The sequence below is a fragment of the Anser anser genome (assembly GCF_964211835.1).
Source record: "Anser anser genome assembly, chromosome: 11".
Taxonomy (NCBI): Eukaryota; Metazoa; Chordata; class Aves; order Anseriformes; family Anatidae; genus Anser; species Anser anser.
This window is the reverse complement of record NC_139732.1, coordinates 11,069,421-11,089,004: the sequence shown is the minus strand read 5'-3', so window position 1 is coordinate 11,089,004 and position 19,584 is coordinate 11,069,421. Positions and strand designations below refer to the sequence as shown.

At 68.9% G+C, this 19,584-nt stretch overlaps 4 protein-coding genes across 8 annotated transcripts; 1 reads left to right on the top strand and 3 right to left on the bottom strand.

Moving 5' to 3' along the window:
* Window positions 1-980: 980 nt before the first annotated feature.
* On the bottom strand, window positions 981-4,464 carry LDHD (lactate dehydrogenase D). 4 transcript variants are annotated; one of them, XM_083851907.1, is made up of 11 exons: window positions 4,119-4,464; window positions 3,892-4,004; window positions 3,664-3,805; window positions 3,448-3,589; window positions 2,845-3,004; window positions 2,580-2,779; window positions 2,256-2,384; window positions 1,719-1,846; window positions 1,544-1,634; window positions 1,366-1,477; window positions 981-1,294 (listed from the first exon to the last, which is right to left on the bottom strand). In XM_083851907.1, the coding sequence occupies exons 1-11, from the start codon at window positions 4,179-4,181 to the stop codon at window positions 1,129-1,131; spliced, it is 1,446 nt and encodes a 481-aa protein (XP_083708033.1). In that variant the 5' UTR covers window positions 4,182-4,464; the 3' UTR covers window positions 981-1,128. The 4 variants fall into 4 exon arrangements, with proteins under 4 accessions (XP_083708033.1, XP_083708032.1, XP_083708035.1 ...); XM_083851906.1 differs by lacking the exon at window positions 1,719-1,846 and having other exon boundaries at window positions 1,544-1,682; XM_083851909.1 differs by lacking the exon at window positions 2,256-2,384.
* Window positions 4,465-4,602: 138 nt separating this feature from the next.
* LOC310905528 (chymotrypsinogen A-like) lies at window positions 4,603-7,491 on the bottom strand. Its single transcript, XM_083851910.1, has 7 exons — window positions 6,504-7,491; window positions 6,294-6,397; window positions 6,131-6,210; window positions 5,963-6,041; window positions 5,101-5,281; window positions 4,871-5,004; window positions 4,603-4,793 (listed from the first exon to the last, which is right to left on the bottom strand). The coding sequence occupies exons 1-7, from the start codon at window positions 6,850-6,852 to the stop codon at window positions 4,632-4,634; spliced, it is 1,089 nt and encodes a 362-aa protein (XP_083708036.1). The 5' UTR covers window positions 6,853-7,491; the 3' UTR covers window positions 4,603-4,631.
* Window positions 7,492-7,530: 39 nt separating this feature from the next.
* On the top strand, window positions 7,531-11,280 carry LOC310905533 (chymotrypsinogen B-like). The gene is made up of 7 exons (XM_083851919.1): window positions 7,531-7,742; window positions 7,849-7,952; window positions 8,036-8,115; window positions 8,205-8,283; window positions 8,966-9,146; window positions 9,249-9,382; window positions 9,498-11,280. Exons 1-7 carry the CDS (start codon window positions 7,673-7,675, stop codon window positions 9,657-9,659), a joined length of 810 nt encoding a protein of 269 aa, XP_083708045.1. The 5' UTR covers window positions 7,531-7,672; the 3' UTR covers window positions 9,660-11,280.
* A 145-nt stretch (window positions 11,281-11,425) lies between these two features.
* Window positions 11,426-18,405, bottom strand: BCAR1 (BCAR1 scaffold protein, Cas family member). Of its 2 annotated transcripts, none has more exons than XM_083851880.1 (7): window positions 18,175-18,405; window positions 16,216-16,902; window positions 14,978-15,127; window positions 14,675-14,779; window positions 13,289-14,431; window positions 12,938-13,027; window positions 11,426-12,630 (listed from the first exon to the last, which is right to left on the bottom strand). In XM_083851880.1, the coding sequence occupies exons 1-7, from the start codon at window positions 18,184-18,186 to the stop codon at window positions 12,115-12,117; spliced, it is 2,703 nt and encodes a 900-aa protein (XP_083708006.1). In that variant the 5' UTR covers window positions 18,187-18,405; the 3' UTR covers window positions 11,426-12,114. The 2 variants fall into 2 exon arrangements, with proteins under 2 accessions (XP_083708006.1, XP_083708005.1); XM_083851879.1 differs by having other exon boundaries at window positions 14,966-15,127; window positions 18,175-18,404.
* Between the last annotated feature and the right edge of the window lie 1,179 nt (window positions 18,406-19,584).

Genomic DNA, 19,584 nt, shown 5'->3' with positions numbered 1-19,584 from the left:
AGGGATCTGCCACCAAGGGAGGCCATGGGGACGCTCCCGCCGCCCTCGGCCGAAACCCTGCCATGATGTTTGGCTTTTTTCTCCCTGAAAGGAACGGAGACGCCGCCGGTGGACAGCTGGCCAAACGGAGCACGCGGCACCTCTCACCGGCATCCCCCCCACCTCCCACCCGGACTCGCCTGGCGCCCCGGGGGCTCTGCTCGGTTTTTTGCACTGACTAAACGGGAATTTTCTCCTCTCTCCCGTCTCCCTTTTGGAGATCTCCACCCCGGCCCCGGCAGCGCGTGGCGGGGACTCTGCCCCACGCCGGGAGCGGGGCCGCCGCTCTCCCCCACCGCGGCGCAGGGGGGTTCTGTCTTTCAAGTGTTTACAATGAGAAAAACAAAAAAAGGAAAAAAAAAAAAAACAGAGAAAACCAACAAAACAGCAACAAAAAAAAATAATTAAATGAAGCTTCGTGTTGACTGGCGTGTTCTTCAATTTGAGCTTCCCTGCCCCGGTGATGTTTACAGACTGGTCACTCTTTAACTCAGCTATAACCACTCAGAGACTGGACAGCCGCAGCATCCCCGCCGCCCCCCCGCCGTTGCCAAATCTCCCCCCCCCCCTTTTCTTTCCGTCGCCTTCCAGCCAAACCCTTTTGGGGAGGGGATTTGGGAGGCCTCCCGACGGCCCCCCCAGGCACGAGCGTCCCGCCCGGACGCCCTCGGCCCCGCCGATGCGTGCTCCCCTCCGGCGGGCGACGAACCCCCCCCCGTGTGACGGCCGTGACCCCGTCCCCGTCCCCTCCCGGCGCGGCGGGCATGTTTTCGTTGGTGAGACCTCCCCTGCCGGTGGCCGTGCCCCTGCGGGAAACATTTCTGTATTTATATATTAAAAAAAAAACAAAAAAAATCGGGGAGGGGGAAACGAGTTCAAGAGCTTGGGGGGAGCTTCCTTCATTAGTCAAGGTGTTTTGATATGGTATTAAAACAATGTTCAATAAAATATTCACTGTTATTTTATTTCACTGGCATTCTTGGAGAAGCAGGGGATCGCAGGGGGGTGCCAGAGCTGCCCCACAAGTCCCCAAAAAGCCAGGGGTGCAGCGTGCTTCCTTGGGGAGTGGTGATGTGGGATGGTGGGCGCTCACAGCACCTTGCCGGGGTTCATCAGGTGGTGGGGGTCCAGCGCGGCCTTGATGCGGCGCATGGTGTCCAGCCCCTGGGGGCCCAGCTCCTCCCGCAGCAGCGCCCGCTTGCCCAGCCCCACGCCGTGCTCCCCGGTGCAGGTGCCGCCCGCCGCCAGCGCCCGCCTGGGGGATGGGGACGTCAGCAGGGACGTCCCGGGGGGCCCCAAGGCCGCCCGTGCGCCTGCACCCCCCACCTGCCCAGGCGCTCGGCGAAGTCGTGGACGCGCTGGGCCTCGTCTGTGTCCTCGGGGCGGAAGACGAGGATGCAGTGGAAGTTGCCGTCGCCCACGTGTCCCACCATGGGCCCTGCGGGGACGAGGATGAGCGGGGGCACCGGGGCGGGGAGGTGGTGGAGGTGGAGGCAGCGCTCACCGGTGAGGCCGGAGTCCCGCAGGTCCCGCTGGGTCTCCACCACGACGCCGGGCAGGCGGGAGATGGGCACGCAGACGTCGGTGGAGTAGCCCTGGGTGGGACGTGGGGACGGAGACGTGTGCGGGGGTGCACGGGGACACTGTGGGGAGGGGGACGTGGCGCTGCCGCCCCTCACCTGGCAGCCGGGCCGCAGGGCCAGGGCGGCGAACCAGGCGCTGTGGCGTGCGGACCAGAGCTGCTCGCGCTCCTCCTGCGCCCGTGCCCAGGCCGGGATGGAGCCGCCGTGCAGCCGCACCAGCTCCTCTGCGGCAGTGGGAGGTGGTGCCGGGGCGGCTGGAGCCACGGCAGCCCCCGGCTGTGCACCCACTCCCCCCGAGACCAGGTCTGGGTGCTCAGGGATTGCCCCAGTGCCTGGCATGGTCCCAGCGTTCTGTGACGCCCCGGCCCTGTCCCTGTCCCTGAGGTGGTCCCTTGACCACCTCCCATGTCCCTCACCCCAGGTCCCCATCAGGGGCCCCCAGCCTTGTTCCTGTGCCCCCCATCCCCAGTCCTGCTCCCTGTCCCTGACCCAGGACCCTGCTGTGCACCAGTCATGGACATCCCTCCCTCACCGTAGGGCCCTGCTGGGACCCAGCCCCAGGTCCCCACCATGGCCCCATCCCCGTCCCTGTCCCCAGGTCCTGGTCCCCATCCCGGTGCCCCCCCGCCCTACCCGCCTGCTGCTGCTGCTCAGCCAGGCCCTGCTGGGAGCCGTGCAGCTCCAGGAAGAGCGTGGCCGCCTCCGGCAGCTCCAGCCTGCTGTAGCGGCTGCAGGCACCCGCCATCACCTCGTCCAGGAGCTCTGGGTGGGAGGAAGTGGCGGTGAGACCTGCAGGGCTGTCCCTTTCCCTGTCCTCTCCCTGTCCCAGTCCTCTCCCCAACCTCATCTCCATCCTGCCCCTCTTGCCATCCTCATCCTATCCCCATCCCCACCCTCATCCCATCCCATCCCATCCCATCCCATATCATCCCTCCCAGTGCCCCTGACAGCACCCACCGATGCGAGCCACGGGCACGGCCGCCTGCAGCACCTGCACAGTGCAGGCCACGGCCGCCTGCACGCTGGGGAAGGAGCAGACAGCCGCAGCCACGGCCTCAGGCAGTGGGTGCAGGCGCAGCGTCGCCTGCGTCAGGAAGCCCAGGGTGCCCTCAGAGCCCACGAAGAGCGAGGTCAGGTCGTAGCCAGCCGCACTTTTCCTGCATGGGGTCGGGTGAGCAGGTGCCGGGTGGCCCCAGCCCAGTCCCCTCCTGTCCCCCAGTACCTGGCCTGGCGCCCGGGGCCAGCAGTGTGCAGCAGGCTCCCGTCCGGCAGCACCACGCGCAGGTTGAGCACGTTGGGCCGCATGGTGCCGTAGCGCACGGCGTTGGTGCCCGAGGCGCCCGTGGCCGCCATGCCGCACAGCGAGGCGTCTGCCCCGGGGTCTGGGGACGGGCAGCAGGAGGGCAGATGGGACAGGGACGGGGAGAGGGGACCCTGCTGTGCTGCTGCCCCCCGCAGCCCGGGAGCCCAGCCCGTGGCACCAGGACCCCAGGGACAATGGCAACCCCAGCCCATGGACACCTCTGGGATCTGGGCACCCCCAGCCCGCACCAACCTGCAGCACCCCCAGCCCCCCTGGCACACCCGCTGCTCCCAGAACCCTGATCTCATGGGCACCCCAGCACCCCCAGTGCTCCCAGTAAGCAGAGCAGCCCAAACCCACCCAGTCCAACCACCATGTCTTGTCCCATGGGCACCCCCATCCCTTCCCAGTACTCCCGGTGCTCCCAGCATCCACAGCCCCATGGGCTCCCCTGTGCATCCCAGTGCTCCCAGTGCTCCCAGCACTCCCTGAGCCCCACAGCAGGTGCTGTGCCCATAGTACCGACGGGGAACCAGAGCCCGGTGCCACGCAGGTGGCTGTTGAGGGCCTTGCGGGTGACGCCGGGCTCCACGGCCACCGAGAAGTCCTCGAGGCTCAGCTCCGAGATGGCGGCCATGCGGCTCAGGTCGAAGCAGACGCCGCCCTGGCACGGGCACGGCTCGGCTCGCACCGGGCACCACGGGGTGCTGGGGGGGGCCAGGGCCGGGGTCTCCATACCTGCACAGCGTTGACGCCGCCCTCCAGGCCGGTGCCGGTGCCGAAGGGCACCATGGGGACGCGGTGGCGGTGGCAGAGCGCCGCCAGCTCCTGCACCTGCGCCACGTCCTGGGGCCACACCACGGCATCCGGGGGCGCGCACCTGGGGACAGAGCGGCTGCGCTGCCCCCGCCGTGCCCACCAGACACCCGGCCCCATCCCCACGCGGGGGCTCCCGGTGCCCCCCACCTGTGCATGGATTCATCGTGGCCGTGCTGCTGGCACACTGCCGCCGCTGTGGAGACGTTGGGGCCGCCGGCCACGTCCCGCAGGGCCTCCAGCAAGCCAGGGGGAAGCGGGCGCTGCGGGGGGGTGTGGGGACCAGTTTGGGGGGGGGGGGGGGCAGATTCCCTGCGCCCACCCCCGTGCCCCCTCTCTCTGCCCTTGGGGGGAGCCCAGCACCGGCCCGGCCCCACCTTGCTGCAGCAGCCGCGGCGCCCCACGGCCCCCGCCAGCCCCAGCACCCGCCGCAGGGCCATGGTGGGGACAGGGCCCAGCTGCTCCCGGCCCCTTGGCCTGGCCCCAAGGCCCCGCTGTCCCCTCCCGCGGCCCAGGCGTTAAGGTGGCTCCGGACACCGCAGCCCCTGACAGCCGTCGGCCTCTCAGCCCCTCGGGTGTCCCGCGGCCCCGCCACCGGCCCTGCTCCTGGCCTCTGGGCCCTGGGGAGCCCGGCCCTGCCGGCCGTGTGGCCCCGGGACAGTGTGGGGTTTGGGGGTGACACCCACACATTGCCCCGCTCCCAGGTGCCGGCTCCTGTCCCCATGGAGGCCACTTGTGCCCTACCCCCAGTGACCACGGCCAGGTGTCCCCATGTCCAAACAGCCACCCAGGTGTCCCCACTCCCGGCCCCGTGTCCCCACCCTCCTCCCATCGCGGTGCCTGAGCAAGGAGGCAGGCAGATCGGGGAGGGCAAAACTTTATTTTGGGCCTTAGTTGGCCGCCAGCACGGAGTCAATCCAGCTGCGCAGCTCGGTGACACGGGCATAAACGCCAGGAACGGAGGTGGAGCAGGTGCTGCTGCCCCACGAGACGATGCCCACCAGGTTCCAGGCGCCGTCCTTCTGGCACACCAGTGGGCCACCGGAGTCGCCCTGCGGGCAATGGGGTGAGGATGGGATACAGAGGAATAGGGCTCGGGGCTGGGGATGCAGACTCCATGGCCACGTACCATGCAGGAGGAGGCTCCGTCAGCGCCGGCGCACACCATCACGTTGTAGATGCGGAACCCCCAGTACTGCTTGCACTGGGCGTTGGTGAGCAGGGGCAGGGCCACTTGCTGCAGCACCGCCGGCGTCGTGTCGGCTGCAAGGGAGCACAGAGGGCGTCAGCGCCCGCATGGCCCCCGGGGATGGGGCAGGGAGGGGAACGGGGACGGGGACGGGGATGGGGATGCGGTACCGGAGGCGTCGGTGAGCCCCCAGCCCGTGGTGACGCAGGTCAGGCCCCCGGGGAAGTCATCGGTGGCCTGGGGCAGGCAGACGGGGGACACGCGGGCGTTCAGCTGCGCCGGGGTGGCCAGCTTGATCAGCGTGATGTCGTTGCGGATGGTCAACGAGCTGTAGCTGGGGTTCCGGAAGACCTGCAGCAGGAGGCAGCGCTCCCAGTGCCCGCACCCCCGGCTGGGGCAGCGGGCGCCGATGGGAACACACAGGGACCCCCTGGCACAGATGCCAACTTCCAGGACTGATGGGTGTCGGGGTCACCCCAGGGACTGGTGGGGACCCCAGGGATGGATGGCAACACCGGGGCTGCTGGGGACCCATGCACCAGGGACACCCCAGGGACTGGTGGGACCCTGGGTCAAACCCCAAGGGACTGCCCTGGGGCTGCTGGGGGCCAGGGAGCAAGGATCGAGGCCCAGAGCCCACCACCAGCACCATGGGGACAGCAGGACCGCAACGTTCCCCACAGTGGCTGCTGCCCAGGGACCTTGGGGTGCTCAGGATGACGGGAGCAGTCCCAGCGTGGGGACACTGGGCATCATGGACATCCCCAGGGGCCAGCAACCGTGGGGACTGCTGGGGACCCGGGCCAAAGAGCCCCGTCCTTGGGGTGATGGGGACACCGTGGGCAACCAAAGCCAAAGATGAGGGGGCTGGGGACACCCCAGGGACCCAAGCCTTGAAAAGAGCAAGAGGAGGGACTCCATGGGGAGCCCATCCCTGATGCGAGGGGCACCAGGCACACTGTGGGGACCCGACCAGGCGGACCAAGTGGTGGCCACAGCACCCGCAGGCACATGGCCCTGTGCTGGCAGTACCTTGGCGATGGACAGCCTCTGCACATCACTGGAGGCAATCTCTTGGTCGTACTCGCCCAGCACCACGGTGTCGGTTGTCCTGGGCAAGGCAGACACTGAGTCCCAGGTGCGGGGACACCCTGGGGACCCAAGGCCACCCACACCACCCCATGGCCACCCCACACCTACTTGACGCCGCAGTGGGCAGCGGTGACCACCCACTGCTCGCTGATCAGGGAACCGCCGCAGAAGTGGAAGTTGCCGTAGCGCTGCCGGAGAGAGAGCTGCTGTCAGCCCCGCACCAAACGGCCCCGGCCCCGTTCCCGGCCCCGGCCCCGAGGCGGGCACTCACCTGCAGGGACACCTGCCAGGGCCAGGACCCGGGCACCGCCGGCTCCCCGTTGACGATGCGGTTGTAGCCGCGGATGACGGGTGCGATGGCGGGCACGCCGCAGTCTGCGGGATGGGCGCAGCCGTGGGACAGGGACCTCGGCTGCTCCGTCCCCGCTCCCCAAACCCAGCCCTGCACCTCCCCAGCCCACCCAGCCCCGGCCCCACGCACTTGCCACGGAGAAGGCAGCGCGGGCAGAGCCCGCCAGCGCCAGGCAGCTCAGCAGCCACAGCAGAGCCATTGCCGATCGCAGGGAACAGGCTTGGCACGGGGCACGACGGCTCTTATACACCCGTGGCCCCCGTGCTAGCCTTGGTGTGGTGGCCTTCAGCGATAGCGCGGCACGCAGCACTGCGCCAGCATTGGCACCATGGTGATCACCCAGCCCCAGGGTGCCACATGGGACCTGGCCTTGGAACCACCACAGCCCCCAGGATGTCCTGGGAACAGCCAGCTGAAAGGCAGCTTTGCTGAAACCGCTTGTGGTGCTCAGAGTCGTGGTGGACACCATGTTGATCATGAGCTAGCAATGTCCCTTGAGGCTGAGACCAGGAATGGCCTCCTGGGTGCATCAGGCAGAGGGGTGCCAGCAGGTGGGGTGCCCCTGCCCCTCTGCACCCCCGGCTGGGTGCTGGGCCCAGCGCTGGGACAGGATGGGCATGGGCACCCCAGGGAGCCCAGGGAAGGGGTGCGAGGTGCTCGAGGGCCTGGAGCCTCCCTGCAATTAGGGAGGGGAAGCCAGGAGCAGGGCCCCTCAGTGGGGGTGCAGCATCCAGGGGGACCCCGTCCATGGCTGTGTGCAGGCAGCTGCAGTGGGATGGAGCCAGCCGCTTCTCAGCAGTGTCTGGAGATGGGGCGAGGGGCAGTGGGCACGAAGTGGAGCTCAGGAGGTTCCCCCTGCGTGTCGGGAAGTGTTTCTGTGCAGTGTGGGTGGCTGAGAGTGGGCACAGGTCACCCAGAGGGTCCGTGAGGTCTCCATCATTTGAGGTCTCCAAACCCACCTGGGCTTGGTGCTGGGCACCGGCGCTGGGTGGCCCTGCTGGAGCAGAGTGGCACCGGGTGACACCAGGAGGTCCCTGCCCACCCCAGCCACTGTGTGATCACCTGCTCCACACAGGGCCACAGAACACTATGGGGCCAGGACTTATCTCCCACCAACATCATCCCATGTCCTTCGGCCAAGGCTACCTCTCCCCAGGTGTGATGCTCCCAGACCCTGTCCAGGTGCGGTGCTGCGTGCCGCGCTATCGCTGAAGGCCACCACACCAAGGCTAGCACGGGGGCCACGGGTATATAAGAGCCGTCGTGCCCCGTGCCGAGCCTATTCCCTGCGATCGGCAATGGCTCTGCTGTGGCTGCTGAGCTGCCTGGCGCTGGCGGGCTCTGCCCGCGCTGCCTTCTCCGTGGCAAGTGCGTGGGGCCGGGGCTGGGCGGGCTGGGGAGGTGCAGGGCTGGGTTTGGGGAGCGGGGACGGAGCAGCCGAGGTCCCTGTCCCACGGCTGTGCCCATCCCGCAGACTGCGGCGTGCCCGCCATCGCACCCGTCATCCGTGGCTACAACCGCATCGTCAACGGGGAGCCGGCGGTGCCCGGGTCCTGGCCCTGGCAGGTGTCCCTGCAGGTGAGTGCCCGCCTCGGGGCCGGGGCCGGGAACGGGGCCGGGGCCGTTTGGTGCGGGGCTGACAGCAGCTCTCTCTCCGGCAGCGCTACGGCAACTTCCACTTCTGCGGCGGGTCCCTGATCAGCGAGCAGTGGGTGGTCACCGCTGCCCACTGCGGCGTCAAGTAGGTGTGGGGTGGCCATGGGGTGGTGTGGGTGGCCTTGGGTCCCCAGGGTGCCCCTGCACCTGGGACTCAGTGTCTGCCTTGCCCAGGACAACCGACACCGTGGTGCTGGGCGAGTACGACCAAGAGACTGAGTCCGGTGACGTGCAGAGGCTGTCCATCGCCAAGGTACTGCCAGCACGGGGCCGTGTGCCTGCGGGTGCTGTGGCCACCACTTGGTCCGCCTGGTCGGGTCCCCACAGTGTGCCTGGTGCCCCTCGCATCAGGGGTGGGCTCCCCATGGAGTCCCTGCTCTTGCTCTTTTCAAGGCTTGGGTCCCTGGGGTGTCCCCAGCCCCCTCATCTTTGGCTTTGGTTGCCCACGGTGTCCCCATCACCCCAAGGACGGGGCTCTTTGGCCCGGGTCCCCAGCAGTCCCCACGGTTGCTGGCCCCTGGGGATGTCCATGATGCCCAGTGTCCCCACGCTGGGGCTGCTCCCGTCATCCTGAGCACCCCAAGGTCCCTGGGCAGCAGCCACTGTGGGGAACGTTGCGGTCCTGCTGTCCCCATGGTGCTGGTGGTGGGCTCTGGGCCTCGATCCTTGCTCCCTGGCCCCCAGCAGCCCCAGGGCAGTCCCTTGGGGTTTGACCCAGGGTCCCACCAGTCCCTGTCAGTGTCCCTGGTGCATGGGTCCCCAGCAGCCCCGGTGTTGCCATCCATCCTTGGGGTCCCCACCAGTCCCTGGGGTGACCCCGACACCCATCAGTTCTGGAAGTTGGCATCTGTGCCCGGGGGTCCCTGTGTGTTCCCATCGGCGCCCGCTGCCCCAGCCGGGGGTGCGGGCACTGGGAGCGCTGCCTCCTGCTGCAGGTCTTCCGGAACCCCAGCTTCAGCTGGCTGACCATCCGCAACGACATCACGCTGATCAAGCTGGCCACCCCGGCGCAGCTGAACGCCCGCGTGTCCCCCGTCTGCCTGCCCCAGGCCACCGATGACTTCCCCGGGGGCCTGACCTGCGTCACCACGGGCTGGGGGCTCACCGACGCCTCCGGTACCGCATCCCCATCCCCGTCCCCGTCCCCGTCCCCGTTCCCCTCCCTGCCCCATCCCCGGGGGCCATGCGGGCGCTGACGCCCTCTGTGCTCCCTTGCAGCCGACACGACGCCGGCGGTGCTGCAGCAAGTGGCGCTGCCCCTGCTCACCAACGCCCAGTGCAAGGAGTACTGGGGGTTCCGCATCTACAACGTGATGGTGTGCGCCGGCGCTGACGGAGCCTCCTCCTGCATGGTATGTGGCCATGGAGCCTGAACTCCCAGCTCCGAGACCCCAAACCCCATTCCCTGCCCCTACAGCCCCCTGCCTCCCGTTCCTCTGTACCCCATCCTCACCCCATTGCCCGCAGGGCGACTCCGGTGGCCCGCTGGTGTGCCAGAAGGACGGCGCCTGGAACCTGGTGGGCATCGTCTCGTGGGGCAGCAGCACCTGCTCCACCTCCGTTCCCACTGTCTATGCCCGTGTCACCGAGCTGCGCAGCTGGATCGACTCCGTGCTGGCGGCCAACTAAGGCCCAAAATAAAGTTTTGCCCTCCCCGATCTGCCTGCCTCCTTGCTCAGGCACCGCGATGGGAGGAGGGTGGGGACACGGGGCCGGGAGCGGGGACACCTGGGTGGCTGTTTGGACATGGGGACACCTGGCCGTGGTCACTGGGGGTAGGGCACAAGTGGCCTCCATGGGGACAGGAGCCGGCACCTGGGAGCGGGGCAATGTGTGGGTGTCACCCCCAAACCCCACACTGTCCCGGGGCCACACGGCCGGCAGGGCCGGGCTCCCCAGGGCCCAGAGGCCAGGAGCAGGGCCGGTGGCGGGGCCGCGGGACACCCGAGGGGCTGAGAGGCCGACGGCTGTCAGGGGCTGCGGTGTCCGGAGCCACCTTAACGCCTGGGCCGCGGGAGGGGACAGCGGGGCCTTGGGGCCAGGCCAAGGGGCCGGGAGCAGCTGGGCCCTGTCCCCACCATGGCCCTGCGGCGGGTGCTGGGGCTGGCAGGGGCCGTGGGGCGCCGCGGCTGCTGCAGCAAGGTGGGGCCGGGCCGGTGCTGGGGTCCATCAGGGATGAGGGTGGGGGCACGAGGGTGGGTGAGGGCTGCCCCATGGCTTGCTGGGGGCCCTGCGGGACGTGGCTGGCAGCCCCAACGTCTCTATTGCAGCGGCGGTGTGAGCCGCATGGCCGCCATCTCGGAGCTGAGCCTTGAGGACTTCTCGGTGGCCGTGGAGCCCGGCGTCACCCGCACGGCCCTCAACAGCCACCTGCGTGGCACCGGGCTCTGGTTCCCCGTCGGTACCGTGGGGCGGTGGGATGGGATGGGGTGGGGGTGGCAACAGGGACAGGAGAGGGGTGGGATGGAGATGAGGTTGGGGAGAGGACAGGGACAGGGAGAGGACAGGGACAGACCTGTGGGTCTCACCGATGCCTCCTCACACCCAGAGCTCCTGGACGAGGTGATGGCGGGTACCTGCAGCCGCTACAGCAGGCTGGAGCTGCCGGAGGCGGCCACGCTCTTCCTGGAGCTGCACGGCTCCCAGCAGGGCCTGGCTGAGCAGCAGCAGCAGGCGGGTAGGGCTGGGAGGGCACCGGGATGGGGACCAGGACCTGGGGACAGGGCCATAGTGCGGACCTGTGGCCTAAGTGAGAGGGACGGGGCCATGGTGGGGACCCTGGGCCCATGCTGAGAACCCTAGGCTGGGTGCCCAGAGCTGTGGCTGGGTCCCAGCGGGGCCCCATGGTGAGGGAGGGGTGCCCATGGCAGGTGCACAGCAGGGTCCTGGGTGAGGGACAGGGAGCAGGACTGGGGATGGGGGAATGCAGGAACAGGGCTGGAGGCTGTGGTGGGGATTTGGGGGCAAGGGACATGGGAGCTAGTGCCCAGGGGCCACACACCACAGCGCCTGGTTTGCCGCCCTGGCCCTGCAGCCTGGCTGCCAGGGGAGGGGCGGCTGTGCCACGTCCCCCTCCCCATGGTGTCCCCGTGTACTCCCTCATCCATGTCCCCATCTCCCTGGCATCACATCCCACCTAGGGCTCCTCCACCGACGTCTGTGTGCCCATCTCCCGCCTGCCTGGTGTCGTGGAGACCCAGTGGGACCTGCAGGACGCCGGCCTCACCGGTGAGCGCTGCCTCCACTTCCACCACCTCCGCGCTGGCCTCCCTGCCCCGGTGCTCCCGCTCAGCCGCGTCCCTGCAGGCCCCATGGTGGGACACGTGGGCAACGGCAACTTCCACTGCATCCTCGTCTTCCACCCCGAGGACACAGACACCCAGGCACCGCGGGTGTTTCTAGGTAAATCTTTATGCTGCTGTGGGACCGGGGGGCTGAGTCTGGGGAGGGGCTGCGACTCCGTGGCTCCGGGAACCCTCGGAAGCTTCCCCAGTGTTCAGAAGGCACCAATGTCAGTTCGCGTTTCGGTTACAGCTGGTACGGTAGCAAAACCCGAGACATGAAAATGCAAAGGCTCGAGCCCCTCCCGCCCCCAGCCCACCCATCGCCCCTTCTCCAGCCATATTCTCCCTATTTACATCCCCAGCCAGGTGCTGGTGCGCAGGGCATGGCACGACGCATCTCCCTGACGCTGCTCCCTGCCCTGGGCTGTCTCCACTGCAACGGGCAATTGCCACACCATTACAGGCGCTGGCCGATGTGCCCCGATGGAGACCACGGCCGCAGCATCGCCCCAAAGCACCGTGCACAGCCCCCTCTGCCAGCGCCATCTCGAGTCAAGCAAAGGGCTGAGGAGAGCAGCGAGGGACCAGGCATGAAGCCGCCTCCTGGCATCACGGGCGTGGCTCTGACACCAATCTCAAGAGGAAGAAGAGGAAGGGGGATGATGGCCACAGCCCCTCGCCTCTGGATGAGTGGATCCCTGGGCCCCCAGTGCGTGGTGGTGTCTATGTACAGGTCCATTTCCACCGGGCAGAGGGCTCTCGTTGAGGGGACAGTGGGAGGGAGCAGCAGCCCGGGGCCATCACATGGCCGCCAGCTGGCCCAGCACCATCCTGAACTGCTGCGTGCTGTTAGCAAGGTCCTTGACGCGCTCCACCATGTCCTTAGAGGCTGCGGGAGAGGGGTAGTGGAGCGCAGCCGCCTTGGTGGTGACCACGATCTCCTTGAGCATCTCGCAGAGGAGGTTGCTGTAGTGTGTGACCTTGTGCCGGACGTCCTGGGCCTTGGCCTGGCGGGACAGCGTGTCGCCGATGAAGACGAGCTTGTGGGCGCTGAGGATGATGAACTTGCTGTGGGCCACGAAGATCTTGGGGGGCTGGTTGGTGCTGACGGCAGTGAAGAAGGCGTCGACGGCGTTGGTGAGCGTGGTGAGGTTGGCCTCGCACTGCTCCAGGTAGAAGAGGAGGAGCTGGCGGTCGGCGGCACACAGCGCCCCGCCGCCCCGCGCCGGGCCGTAGTGCTGGGGCGGGCTCCAGTTGGACAGGTCGTTGTCGATGGGGCGCGTCACCTCCTGCTCCAGCCGCTCAAACTGCTTCAGCTGCGGAGAGGACGGGCATGAGGACGGGGCAGGGCGGCCACCAAGCCCCGAGGTGACGGCTGTGCCCCAGGGGGACGCTGCCACATGGACAGTGCCAGCCCCAGGAAGAGGATGGCCACGGCAGGCTCCTCTCCAGCATCAGAGACGGGCCAGATGCTGCCACACAGAGCCATGGGAGAGGCTCACGGTCCCCACCGGAGGCCGTGGGGACAAGAGGAGCAGGAGCCAAACCCCGCTGCCCTCCCCAAACCAGGGTCCCTGGTGAGCCATGCCCGGAGGTGCCCGCCTGCCCGTCCCGCCCCGTTACCTGCTGGTGCTCCAGCTGGTCCTTGCTCTGCCGGATGATGTTGCCTTTCTCCAGCAGCTCCTTCTGGGTCTTCTCAAACTCCTCCTTGCCCTGAAGGGGAGGAAGGAGCATGACAAGGGGGCAAACCACAGACCTCACCAGGAAGGAGCCCCCCACCCGGCACTGGGATGCCCCCAGTTCCCACAGCAGGAGGGTGAAAACAAGACCGGGGTGGCTGTGCACGGCCAGAATTGCCACCACAGCCACAGAAGGGCTACCCCAGACCCCGCACCAACGCGTCATGAGCCAAACCCCCCCTGTGGGTGGCACCACACCACCTTGCACCATCAGGTGCCCCCTTCCCATGCCCACCTGGAGGTGAACGTAGTCGTAATCCTCCATCCAGCCGCTCTCGTTGTTCTCGTAGGGGCCGTCGGGTGACTCCTGCGCCAGCAGCTTGGGCGGGGAGGGCAGGGGCCGTGACTGGATGCTGCTGGCCTTGTCGGAGGGGTGCGTGGGCCCGTGCCCGTTGCCCTCGGGCACCTGCTTTGTCCGTTTGAAGAGGAGGGAGGCATTGCCGTGCAGGAAGGAGGCCAGCTGCTTGGTATCGTCAGGCACGCCGCGTGAGTACATGACGAAGAGCTCCAAGTCGTCCGTGCCCGGCTTGCCACCCACCAAAGCGTTAGGAGCCCAGTGGCACGCATCCAGCGCCTGGCTGTGCCTCCCCAGGGCCTGGTACACCTCCTCCATCTTCTGCAGCTGCTTGCTGAGCTTGGCGTAGAGGGAGCGGTCCGAGGCCTGGGCGGCGTTGCCCACCGCCCCCCGGGCAAACTCCAGCAGGTCCCGGAGGGCCGCCTGGACGCCCTCCACCGCCCCACGGATGCTGGCAGCATTGGCCTCCATGTGCTCAGCGCTGCGCCAGTTGGCACTGATGAAGGACATGAGGTAGGAGACGGCGCCGCCGACGCCATGCTGGAGTTTGGCCAGCATCTCCATGGCAGCATCCAAGTCCAGGGAGAACTCTTTGCCAGCCCCTTTGGCCTGCTCCTTCACAGGCACCACGTCCAGCGAGGACGTGGAGATGTTGCTGCGGGTGCTGCCCGTGCTGGAGGCCGAGAGCCGCTTGCCGTCAGCCGCCTTGGCCTCGCGGTCCACCTGCGGCGGGACGTCGTAGATGTACTCGCCCTCCGTGTCCACGGAGCCCTTGCTGGCGGCGTGCAGGTCCCGGGGCACATCATACACCTCCTGGGAGGGGAAGGACGACAGCTTCTTGAGGCTGGGGGGCACATCGTAGATCTCGTGGGAGAGCGAGGGCTCGGGGGCGCACTTCCCGGCCGCTGGCGGCACGTCGTAGACGTCCTCCGGCAGGTAGGGCTCCTGCTGCGTGAGGACGAGGGGGTGGCGGGACGGGTCGAAAGCTTTCTGCTTGGCGAAGGCGGGGGGCACATCGTAGGTCTCCTCCCGCACAGGGCCATCCGGCACGTCCTTGCTGACGGAGGGCGGCACATCATAGACCTGCAAGGGCACCAACAGGCACCGTCAGCTGCGCTCAGGCGTGTGCGTGCCGGCAGCGCCGCGCGCGTGGGAGGGAGGCCGAGCCCTGCACTCGCCCGAGGGTCTCACTGCGCCCTGGTGCACGTAAGCACCGGCTCCGGGCGTGCCAGCGGCACGTGGAAAGATACGTGCACGACACAGCCCTGCGGCACCCCTGGCCTCGCGCGTCCCCTTTGGTGCCAAAGTTTTCCCCGTGGCACTTACGGTTTGGTGCAGGTTCTTCTCCACGCTGGGGGGCACGTCGTAGATTTCTTGCCCCGGGTCCTGCCCGTTGGGACCCTTGACTGCCATCGGGGGGGTGTCATAGACCTGCAGGGGGACAGAACGGCGTGTGAGGAACACCCGACTCCCCCCAGGGACCTGCTGGGAAGGACAGAAGCAGCCCCAAAGCCCATCCAGACGGGAATCCTGGCTTGCCAACGGGTTTGATTTTCCAGCGCCGTACCGGAGCGTGTCCTCCCGCTCCCGACCCACCGCCCCCGCGAGGGGACCCACCTCCTGGCTGACCTGGCTGGGGAGCCCGCCGCGGACGGGCGGCACGTCGTAGATCTCCTGGGAGCCCGAGGAGTGGAGGTGGCGGGGAAAATCGTATTCATCCTGCTCACCCTTGGGGGAGTCGTAGACGTACACCTGCCCCACGCGGGTGGGCAGCAGGACCTAGGAGAGAGGGAAAGGGCTGAGTCTGGAGCCTCCCCCTGCTCCTGCATCCCCCACCCTAAATCACCCTGAGCCCGTTCGGGTGCTGGGTGAGGAGCTGCGCGGGGAGACCATCCGGCACCGGGTGCCCACGGGAGGGCGCTCCCCGGCCAAGCGTGCCGCTGTCACCACGCTCTGCGGTGACGCCGGGGGGACGGAGATGAGATCACCAGTTATTTATAGCAGCGAGCCTCGGCTAGAGACAAAGCCCAGCCGGCACGGCCGCCGCGTACAAATGGCAACGGTGACCTGGAGATTAATTCGGGCACCGAGCCGTGGGCCGGGATCTGCCAACGCCCAGAGGGCGTTGGCAGATCCCGGCCCACGGCTCAGTGCCCGCCGTGGACACCGTGTCGTGGTGGCACCACGGTCTTCCTGGCACTAAGTGGCCAGAGGAGCTTTCAGGATGCTCCGGTGCCGGCCGCCGGCGCTGCCCCACGCAATGGGGTGAGAAGCCAGTGCCCTGTCCGTGAGTCACGGGGTTTGGCAGCCCCCTCTACGCCGGCTGAGTCAGGGCCGCCTTCCTGGAAACCACGCTCCGGCACGGCCGAAAGCGCCTCGCTCCCCTCCCCGGGAGAAGGAGCGTCCTGGCACGGCCACCACGCGCTGGCACCGGGTGCCGGCGCGTGTTCCCAGGAGGGAGGAAACATCTCAGCAGCACGGCAGGTACCGCGGGTACCTCCCTGCCCTGGATGCAGCACAAGGAGGGGCTTCTCCGACCAGCATTTTGGTCATCCCACCATCTCCGTGGACGTGCCCTAAATAATGCCCATACCAAGGGACCAGCAGGACCTACGAGCTGTGCCAGGAACCCGCACCGACCAGGGCATCCCAGCCCCAGTGAGGACCCCCGGTGTACCCACTCCTGTCGCTAGCACAGGGAACGATGCCCATGCTTCCACAAGGTCCAAGAGATGGCAGCAGGCAGACAAGCCTGACCATGGAGCCCAGCAGCCCTGGTGTCCACCAGCCACCACGGAGCACAGTGCAAACAGATCCCAAACAACCCACAACCCCCACCCACGGCAGCATCCAGACCCCCATCCTACCTTTCCTGAGGGCTTGTGCCCTTCCCAGCTCCTGCTGTCCAAAGACGGGGGCACCTGGTAGATGTCTTGAGCCTGGCCCACCGAGGGAGGGACCTGGTATATATCCTGGGGGGGGCTGGCAGAGCCCACGGGGTACGCGTCCGCCGCTTGGCTCAGGGACGGGGGCACCTGGTAGATCTCCTGCCCGGGGCTGGGGAAGGCGTGGGGCGGCGTCTGCTTCGGGTAGGCGGGCGACTGCTTAGCTGGGGCCGGGGGAAACTGTCCGGTGGGTGCCGAGCCCGGGTAGAGGCCCTGCTGTCCCTTGCTAGGGACCGGCATCAGGTAGACATTGTCCCCTTGGGGCACGTAGGCAGGGTGCATGGGGGTGTACTGCGAGGCGGGCGACAGCGGGACATAGCCCCCTTGGTGGTGGTAAGGCAGGGCGGGCTGCGGCACCGGGGGCTGCGATGGTGCCTGTCCTTGCCCCGTGCCGGCCGCTTGCTGCTGCTGCTTCTTGTCGTACATGCCCACCAGGATCTTGAGGCGGTTCCCCGGCACGATGCCCTGACGGCCGTGGAGGGAGCAGAGCCACCAGCCGTCCAGCCCCTGTGTGTTGCGCTCCAGCACCGTCATGATGTCGCCCTTGCGGAAGGAGAGCTCGTCCGGGGACTCGGCCACATTGTCGTACAGCGCCTTGGCCAGCACGTTCTGCAAGAGAGCCCCGCGCCGGGGGGGTGAGCCGGCACCGCCGCGAGCCGCGGAGGGCAGGTCGGGAGTCATCCCGGCACTGCAAAGCCTCCCTGGCTCTGCCACTGCCTCTCCTGCTCCCACCCTTGGGTGCTTGGCACCCAAGCACCCAACGCACACCGGGGACCGAACCCCGAGGCTCTCCCGCGTCCCCCTCGCGCTGCTCGCCGTCCTCGAGCCGCTGTTTCCTCCCCGCTCAAGTTCAACCCATCCTTCCCGGAGGTGGTGCTAGGAAGGGGCCGGACCCTTGTGCGTCCTGGTTTCGGGGACCTCCTCTGCCTTTCCCTCCCCTTCCCGCCGGGGAGGAAGTGCCAGGGCGGTGACTCAGCCAGAGCCGGAGAATTCCCCACCGGCTGCCGAGCGAGCGGAGGGCACGCGAACACAGCGGCCCCCCGGCACACGCACCCAGGGCTCGCCCCTTGCCGCTGGCACGGAGCGCACGGCGCTGCCCGGCCCCGTGGCAGACATCGGGGGTGCCACGACCATGGCGCGGGCGCACCTGCAGGGCTGGTGGCAGGGCTCGGAGGCTCCTTGCCGCGGCCTCCTCGGGGAAAGCGAGGCCGGGAACAGAGCAGGGGGCTTCTTGCCGCCGGCACGCGGCGTCGAGCCCGCTCAGGGCTAGGGGAGCTGAGGCACGGGGAGGGGAGAGCCGCCGCAGCCAGCCCCCGTGGCACCTCCGCCTGCCTGCGCCTCGTCCGAGCCACAGCCAAGAGCGAGGCCGCCCCTCCTCGAGGGGAACCCCCTGGACGTGTCCCCAAATCCCCCCCTCGCTGCGGGGATCAAGCACCGGCTCCGCCACCGCCGTCCCCCCGCCACGGGGGACGAGCCGAGCCCCGGCTCGGCAGCAACGCCCTGCCGTGCCCCAAACCCCCTGCCGGCCCCGCTGGGCGACCGGGGGCTGCCGGGGCAATGTCAGGCCGAGCGCTGCCGGGTGCCACCGCCCGAGCCCGGCCGCCTTCCTCCCCCCCTGGGCGTCGGGGCCAGGCCCAGCGCTCGAGCCCCGGCCGCGGCGGGCGGCGGGGGGCGTCGGGAGCCCGGATCCCCGCGGCCCTCGGGGCGCAGGCGGGCGCCGGGGCCGGGAGCCCGGGGGTCCCGGGGGGGCTCACGCCAAGCGGGCAGGGCCGGGGGGGGCCGCGCCGAGCCCCCGCTCCCCCACCCCCCCCCCCCCACGCCTCCCCCCCGCCCCGGGCCCGAGGAGGGGAAGGGGGGAAGGGCCGGGGCAGCCCCGCTCACCAGGTAGTTCATCTTCCCCGCTCCCCGCGGCGCTGCGGCGGCACAAAGCGGCGGGGCCGGGGCCGGCGGCGCGGCCCTAGCGCGGAGCAGCGGCGGGCCGGGGCCGGGGCCGGGGCCGGGGCCGGGGCCGAGGCCGGGGCCGAGGCCGGGGCCGGGGCCTGTCTGTGGCGGGCGGTCGGGCGGCGCTGCGGCGGTGGTGGCGGCGGCGGCGGCCCCGCCGGAGGGATCATTCCAGCGCCGTGCCAGCCCGGGCCCGGCGGCCCCGCTCCGCCCATGGGCTGCGCCCGCACCGGCGGGAGGCGGCGCTGGGGCGGCCGCGGCGGGCGGGACCGCGCGGGGAGGGCGCCGGGGGTACGGCACCGCGGCGGGGTGCGGAGCGGGCTCCCCGCTGGGGCAGGGCTCCCCGGTTGGGTTTTGGAAGCCCCCGTTGGGTTTTGGGCTCCCCCGTTGGGTTTTGGAGGCCCCCGTTGGGGTTTGGGCTCCCCCGTTGGGTTTTGGAGGCCCCCGTTGGGTTTTGGGCTCCCCCGTTGGGCTTTGGGGTCCCCCGTTGGGTTTTGGAGGCCCCCGTTGGGTTTTGGGGTCCCCGGTTGGGTTTTCGGGTCCCCCGTTGGGTTTTGGGCTCCCCCGTTGGGTTTTGGGCTCCCCCGTTGGGTTTTGGAGGCCCCCGTTGGGGTTTGGGCTCCCCCGTTGGGCTTTGGGGTCCCCCGTTGGGTTTTGGAGGCCCCCGTTGGGTTTTGGGGTCCCCGGTTGGGTTTTCGGGTCCCCCGTTGGGTTTTGGGCTCCCCCGTTGGGTTTTGGAGGCCCCCGTTGGGTTTTGGGGTCCCCCGTTGGGTTTTGGGGTCGGGCTGTGAGGGGCCAGCTCGAGGCTCGTCGAGCGTTTGTTGGCCGCTGGCCTCGATGGCGCCTCGCCTCCACGCGTGGCTTCTCCCACCCGCGTCCCGTCCCGAGGCCATCCCGGCTGGAAGCTTGGGCGCGATAACCCCGGTGGTGGCGGGGGCTGCGGTCGAGCCCGCAGACCACAGCCGGAGGTCGGCAGCTTCCTCCCGGCGGGGGCTGGCGGCTCGCGGCGCTTGGCATCCCCATGCAGCGGCTCCCCGAAGCCGAGCCCGCCTGCGGAAGGCACCGCGGGGTGGGGAGCTCCCTGCCCTCCCGGGGTGCTCGGTGTCACCCTCGGGGACACCCTGCCCTGCCCGCGGTGGCCCCGTCCCGGCCGGTGCCCGGAGCAGGATGCTCACGGCGCAGCACGGGTGCCTAAAAGAAAGCAGGAATTTTTAATTTCCCCTCCCTGTGGCAATGCTCAGATCAAAGCGGCCTGTGCCGGTATTTGATCCCGGCCATTTTTGTTGCTTCGGAGCCAAAATTGCTGCTCGCATCTGGGGAGCACCCTGAGCTGGCAAAGGCTCCTGCAAG